Here is a 7,819-nt window from a genome sequence, read left to right as displayed (position 1 = left end):
CACTGCTTTCAAAACCCCTATTGGTATGTCCCCTTATCATTTGGTTTTCGGTAAAGCATGTCATTTACTAGTTGGGCTTGAACACAAGGCTTACTGGGCTTTGAAGTTCCTAAATTTTGATTCATAGGTCAGAGGTGAAAAGAGATTGTTGCAGCTCAATGAATTGGAGGAATTGTGTTTTGAGGCATTTGAAAATGCCAAGTTATACAAAGAGTGCACTAAGAGGTGGCATGATAAACATATTTATAATAGGAGTTTTCAAGCAGGTGACAGGGTTCTGATCAATAACTCTCAACTGTGACTGTTTCCTAGAAAACTGAAATCCAGATGTTATGGCCCCTACAATGTTGTCAAGGTTCCTCTATATGGATTACTAGAAGTATTCAAGCATGGAGAAGAACTGATAAGTCTGTAATTAGGCCCTCTTTTATAGCCTAATTATTCATATTTGACATTTATTTGAACTGATTTTTACACTAATTTAGTGGTTAATTGCGCAGTTTGATACGAAAAGACCACGAGTAGATTTTGGATACATTTTGGGCCCAAATGAATGGGCCTCAAAGCCTCACAGCAGCAAGCATGCCCAATGAAGCACGGGGGTGCTTTGATGATATGCACGGCCGTGCTGCATCATCATGCACGGTCGTGCTTTGTTCGGTAAGCCAAACTTGCCTAATTCAAAGAAGTGAAAAATTCTATAAATGGAGGGGAAAAAGCATCATGAGGGGAACCCTTGGCTGAGCACAGAATTACACAAAACCTTTTCTTCGAGATTTCAGATCATTTTCCACCTTTCTCGTAGGATCATTGGCACACACTTGGCGGAACTTAGAGCTTCAAGTGACCATACTTGAAGACTAAAGATTCAATTCTTATTCGAGTTTGTTTTACTGGTTCATTATAGATATGTTATTGATTGTTTTAGTTCTTTCTTTCTACATAAGTAGCTAAATCCATAGCTAGGGCTATGTGAATTATCGTTTATGACTTTATGGGATTTTGATATTTGAATCTAAATATGATTTCCACTTTGTGATTAGGATTTATCTTATCATTTCTAATTCTTCACCCGAATTAATTACATTGTCAGGTGATCGTACCTCAGGTAATTAATAGATCTATAGGATAAAACGAGAGGAAAGATTAGGTAGACCAAACCAATCTTCATCTTCTAATCATTATTAAATTAACAAATTCATAGGCTCCTTAGACTTTTTCTAAATTAATAACCTGCATGATCATTGGGGATATTAACTTAGGAAAAAGAATATTAATACTGCATGACCATTGAGTATTAATAGTATTAGTATGAATGATTAGTAATCACTAGGAAATCAGATTTAGATCTAAATAGAAGAATATCATAAAGGATTGAATGAGAATAATTATATGCCCTAGGTTCCTCTCCAATAAGTTTAACCAAAACGTGTTTTGTGTTTCTTACTCTTAGTTTTTACAGTTGATTTTATAAATTCTTGGTTTTAAATTAATTTCATATCCTTGAAGCTCAAACAATTAAATTAGAAAAACGCTTAGTAATTGATAAACAATCCTTATGGGACGATATTTCGGGAACTTAGTTGAAAACCTTTTATTACTTCTCGATGGGTACACTTACCCGACGAACAAGTTTTTGGCGCCATTGCCGGGGATTGCTTTTTCAATATTAAGAAAATCTAAAATTTAATTGATTTGAGCAATCTGTGTTTTACTTTATTTTAGTTCTGTTTTGTTTATTGTTAATTTTTTTATTTTATTTTTTATAATTTTTGTATTTATTTTATTCTTATTTTTTTATTACTTTTGATGTATGCTCACTCGTTCTAAGTGTTTTACAGCTTATTTGTTTGATCCAGAAATTGAAAGGACAGTTCGTAGACAAAGAAAAGAAGTGAGAGAGCAAAGAATGGCAGAGGGAAGGAGATCGATCCAAGATTACATGATGCCCATTGCCAGAGGCACTCCTAGAAGTATCGCGGCACCTAATATGGAGGCAAATAATTTTGAGTTGAAGCCAGCACTCATCACCATGGTTCAGAACTCCATACAATTTGGGGGCTTGCCTAACAAAGACCCCAATCTGCATCTGACAAAGTTCATCTGATTGACGGACACCATAAAATACAATGGAGTCTCCAACGATGCCATTCGACTCCGCTTGTTTCCATTTTCAGTGTCCGAAAGAGTGAATGCATGGTTTTCCTCACTCCCAGCCAATTCCATCACAACTTGGGAGGATCTCACTCAATAGTTCTTAGGAAAGTACTTTCCTCCATCAAGATCGTCCAAGTTGATGACAGAAATATGTTGCTTCCAGCAGAATGAGACAGAATCATTGTTTGAGGCGTGGGAGCGATTCGGAGAATTATTGAGAAGATGCCTGCACCATGACTTTCCAACTTGGAGACAAGTACAGATCTTTTATAGTGGCCTATCCTTCCATAATAGGGCCATAATTGATGCCGCCGCAGGAGGATCTCTAATAAGGAAAGACCCAGATGACGCATACAGATTGATAGATGAAATGGCATCTGCTAGTTTTCAGTGGCACACAACAGACACTTACAACTTCAAGAGAAAAGAAGTTGCGCCAGTCTATCAAGCAGAGAGCAATAACCCACTGTTAACCTAAATGGCAGCTCTCACAAAGTAACTGGAGTGGTTGATGAAAGCACAAGATCAACCCACAAAGTCAGCGCATAATACAGAGTTTGATAAGGAAGAGACGAACTTTATGGGTAATAATTATAATTCAGGATGGCGCAATAGTAATACAAATCCTTGGGGAAGTCGCCAGGGAAATCAGAATGCGCCCTATCGACCTCCTCATGTGCAAAATCAAGGAGAGAAGCTAGAAAGAAGAGAAGCTCCTAGATTCCAATCCAATTTTCAAGAACAGATGATGCAATACGTGCATAACTCTGACAAGAGAATAGAAAAACTGGAGGCACAAATGGAACAATAGATTGAGAAGGAAGATAAGAGGTTTGCAGAAATCAGAGCTGAGATGAGGACTCAATCTTCAAAGCTTGAATCCTAGTTGGAGCAAATCACAAGTCTTCTCAGTCAAAGAGCACTAGGAACATTGCCATCCCAACCAGAACCGAATCCTAAGGAACAAGCTAAAGCAATTACTTTAAGAAGTTGGAAAAAACTTGAGTGAAACGCAACCACATAATCCATGCACGCTTGTGCTTGTTGATCAGCACGCCCTTGCATCACCCTGCACGCCCATGTTGGCTCAATAAGAACGGTCGTGCTTTGAAAAGCACGCCCATGCTGACACTGAATGCACGCCTATGCTTAACCCACAAAGGCCGTGCTTACAGAGAACACGGCCGTGCTTGATGATGAGCAAGGCCGTGCTTGCCAATCAGATATGAAAAAAGAAGCAAAGGATGATGCATTAATGATGCCAAGGTCGAAAGTTCCATTTCCACAATGGTTAATGGCTACCTAGAGAGACCCTCAGTTTAATAAATTTCTTGGGATTCTCAGAAAACTCCACATCAATATCCCTTTTGTTGAAGCCATTTCACAGATGCCTAAATATGCTAAATTCCTTAAAGAGATGCTAAGCAACAAAAGGAAATTGGAAGAATTCGAGACAGTCAGATTAAATGAGGAGTGCTCAGCAATATTGCTAAGAAAGCTGCCACCTAAGCTTAAGGATCCAGGGAGTTTTACAATTCCATGCACAATAGGCAACTCTTATTTTGATAAAGCACTCTGTGATCTAGGCACTAGTATTAATCTAATGTCATTTTCTGTGTTTAGAAGGTTGGGTATGTAGGAACCCAAGCCAGCCTCAATTTCTCTGCAGCTTGTTGATCGCTCGATAACGTATCCTAGGGGCATAATGGAGGATGTCCTGGTCAAGGTGGATAAGTTCATATTCCCTGCAGATTTCATTGTCCTTGACATAGAAGAGGATGACGAAGTACCCATCATACTAGGAAGGCCTTTCCTAGCTACAGGAAGAACGATAATAGATGTTCAGCAGGGGAAGCTTACATTAAGATTGAACGAAGAGGAAGTAGTATTTAAAGTTTTTAATTCACTTAAGCATCCCTCCACTTTTGATTCGTGTAATTTTGTGTCAACTACAAATGTTACCTCTCTCTCTATGAATGTGTCACAGGTACAAGATGGATTAATGAAAGATGTATTGGAGAGAATACTTACATTAGAAAGGAGGGATTTACACGACACTGAAGAGATAATCGATGAGATCTTAGTATTGAACAGTGGGGTACCTGGAAGATGGTTCGAATGAAGGATATTTAAAGATTTAGGAGAACATTCCCAGAAAAGAGCCAAGCCATCAGTCGAAGAACCTCCTGAACTAGAACTCAAGCCTCTTCCTTCGAATCTTAAATATGTTTTTTTACACCCTCCATCTCACTTACCTATAATTATTTCTGCCAATTTGACAGGTAGCATGGAGGAGAAGCTTCTGAGAGTACTAAGAGAGAACAAGGAGGCTTTCGGGTGGAGCATCAATGACATTAAGGGCATCAGTCCTTCCATATGCACTCATAGAATTCACATGGAGGAGGAGTTCAAACCAAAAGTACAACCCCAAAGGCGATTAAATCCTAATCTGAAAGAAGTAGTAAAAAGGAGGTAATTAAGTTATTTGATGCTGATATCATATTCCCAACCTCTGATAGCCCTTGGGTAAGTCCTGTGCAGGTTGTATCGAAGAAAGGAGGGACTACTGTTATGTAGAATGAGCAACACGAGCTCATAGCCATCAGAAAGGTAACCGGATGGAGGATGTGTATTGACTACAAGAAGCTTAATGAAGCCACTAGGAAGGATCACTTCCCTCTACCCTTTATTGATCAGATATTAGAGAAGTTAGCAGGGCATGAATATTACTGTTGTTTAGATGGCTATTCTGGTTATATGCAAATACCCGTAGCTCTTGAAGATTAAGAAAAAACTACTTTTACATGCCCCTATGGTACATTTGCATATAAACGAATGCCATTTGGATTATGTAATGCCCCTGCTACCTTTCAAGGTGTATGATGGCTTTATTTTCAGATTTGTTAGGTCATTGTATTGAGATTTTTATGGATGATTTTTCTGTATATGGCACCACATTTGATAGTTGTGTACATAACTTGAATTTAGTTTTACAGAGATGCAGGAAGGCCAATTTGATTTTAAATTGGGAGAAGTGCTAGTTTATGGTGGATGAATGCATTGTTTTGGGGCACAAGGTGTCAGGACGAGGTATTGAAGTAGACCCTGCCAAGATTGAGGTTATTTCTAAACTTCCTCCCCTACAAGCGTTAAGGCAGTCATAAGTTTTCTAGGGCATGCTGGGTTCTATAGGAGGTTCATACAAAACTTCTCAAAAATAGCAAAACCTCTTTCTGAATTGTTAGCTAAAGATGTAGAATTTAAATTTGATGAAACATGTTTATCTGCCTTCATGAATTTAAAAGAGAAATTAACGATTGCTCCTGTGATTGTAGCTCCTGACTGGTCTTTACCTTTTGAGCTAATGTGTGATGCTAGTGATGCAGCTGTGGGAGTAGTTCTAGGGCAAAGGCGAGATAAGGTGTTTCAGGCTATTTACTATGCAAGTAAAACCTTGGATAACGCTCAGCGTAATTACACCGTTACAGAGAAGGAATTACTTGCTGTTATCTTTGCATTTGATAAATTCTGTTCTTATTTGATAATGTCCAGAGTTGTTGTCTTTACTGACCATTCTGCCATCAAGTATTTGTTGTCAAAACAGTATGCTAAACCAAGGATTATACGATGGATTCTTCTTCTCCAAGAGTTTGATGTAGAAATTAGAGATAAGAAAGGGAGTGAGAATGTCGTAGCAGATCATTTGTCTCGACTGGATGCTTCAGTGAGGGAACCCACAGTGAAGGAGATCAAGGATTCTTTTCCTGATGAGAGGCTCCTCGCAATCTCTAAGGCACCTTGGTATGCAGATTTTGTAAATTATCTGGCAGGTAATGTAACTCCTAAACTACTTGACAAGCATAGGCTTAGAAAGTTTTGGTCTGATGTGAAGCATTATATTTGGGATGAACCTTATCTTTTTAAGATTTGTGGGGACAATATGATTAGGAGGTGCGTTTCAGAGAGTGAGGTTAATGAGATTCTTAATCATTGCCATTCTAAGGAGGTGAAAGGTCATTGTGGCCCGTCGAAAATCACTCATAAGATCTTGCAGTGTGGTTTTTATTGGCCTACTTTGTTTAAAGATGCTCATTTATATATTAAGTCCTCTGATAGGTGTCAAAGAAGTGGAAATATATCTAGGAAACATGAAATGCCTCTTAGTAATATCTTGATTTGTGAATTATTTGATGTCTGGGGCATAGACTTCATGGGGCCTTTCCCCAAATCCATGCATAATGAATATATATTAGTAGCTGTTGATTATGTTTCTAAATGAATATATATTTTTCTAAATTTTTAAAGAAAAATATTTTCACTAGATTTGGAACCCCTAGGGCTATTATTAGTGATGGTGGCACCCATTTTTGTAATAAACAATTTGAAGCTCTTTTAACAAAATATGGTGTCAACCATAAAGTGGCCACTCCTTATCATCCTCAAACTAGTGGGCAAGTTGAGATATCTAATAAGGAATTGAAAAGAATTTTAGAGCGTCCTGTTAACAACTCCATGAAAGATTGGTCTTTGAAATTGGATGATTCACTCTGGGCTTATCACACTACTTTCAAAACCCCTATTTGTATGTCTCCTTATCGTTTGGTTTTTGGTAAAGCATGTCACTTACCTGTTGAGCTTGAACACAAGGCCTACTGGGCCTTGAAGTTCTTAAACTTTGATTCGCAGGTTATAGGTGAGAAGAGATTGTTGCAGCTCAATGAATTGGACGAGTTACGTTTTGAAGCATTTGAAAATGCCAAGTTATACAAAGAGCGCACTAAGAAATGGCATGATAAACACATTTATCATAGGAGTTTCCAAGCAAGTGATAGGATTTTGATCTACAACTCTCGGTTGCAACTATTTCCTGGAAAACTGAAATCCAGATGGTATGGCCCCTACAATGTGGTCAAAGTTCTCCCATATGGAGTTCTAGAAGTGTCCAAGCATGGAGAGGAACCTTTCCGTATCAATGGGCTGAGAGAGAAGCTATATATAGAGAATGTGACCCCTCCTGGTCACACGATAATACTTGATTAGCACAGACAAGATGTCAGGCTCGCGACATTAAACAAGCGCTTCCATCCTTATCTGCATTATCACTATGAAACTATAGTAGTCACTTCGGGCAAAAATTTCTGCACTATAAATAGGATTTGAGAAATTAGGGTACAGAGCTTTTTACATAACTTTAGATTCTTTTGCCAATTTGGGAGCATTTTGCAGAGCTTAGGATCCTTGGGTGATAGCCAAGGCCAATCTTAGGGTTTGATTTACAATTTCTCTTAATTTTCCTTTAATTCTTGCATTATGATGTTGATTTCCCTTTGTTTCCATCTTGAATTTGTAAGACCCATCCCTATGGAGGGATAAACTTTCTTCTAATCCTTAGTGAGTTCATGGATTCTTGAATTCTTGGGTATGAATGTCAATATAATTCCGTTTTCTTCATGAATTTACATTTCTCAACTCTTTGAATTGAATTAATGGTCGAATGAGGGGGACATTACTTAATTAACCCCAATTCATTTTAATGAAATTCTTAACTTAGTTTGCTTAATACTAAGTTGATTTCTAAGGTTGCGTAATCTTGGGGATGAGAGATTGGAGCCCATGTAAATTGCTTAATTGGTATGGGATATTAAGGTTAATTCTTGCTTTT

The 7,819-nt window shown here is 38.0% G+C and overlaps 1 protein-coding gene and 1 non-coding gene across 2 annotated transcripts; one reads left to right on the top strand and one right to left on the bottom strand.

The window, feature by feature from the left end:
- Positions 1–2,290: 2,290 nt before the first annotated feature.
- LOC113848641 lies at positions 2,291–2,397 on the bottom strand. The gene has a single exon (XR_003501905.1). It is a non-coding gene; the product is annotated as a small nucleolar RNA R71 (small nucleolar RNA).
- A 2,047-nt stretch (positions 2,398–4,444) lies between these two features.
- Positions 4,445–7,197, top strand: LOC113874273. The gene is made up of 3 exons (XM_027512509.1): positions 4,445–4,629; positions 5,350–6,170; positions 6,650–7,197. The coding sequence occupies exons 1-3, from the start codon at positions 4,445–4,447 to the stop codon at positions 7,195–7,197; spliced, it is 1,554 nt and encodes a 517-aa protein (XP_027368310.1).
- Positions 7,198–7,819: the final 622 nt, after the last annotated feature.

The sequence above is a fragment of the Abrus precatorius genome, unplaced genomic scaffold, assembly GCF_003935025.1.
Source record: "Abrus precatorius isolate BTA unplaced genomic scaffold, Abrus_2018 Scaffold8, whole genome shotgun sequence".
NCBI classification, from domain to species: Eukaryota; Viridiplantae; Streptophyta; class Magnoliopsida; order Fabales; family Fabaceae; genus Abrus; species Abrus precatorius.
This window is presented reverse-complemented; position numbering and strand designations above follow the sequence as displayed.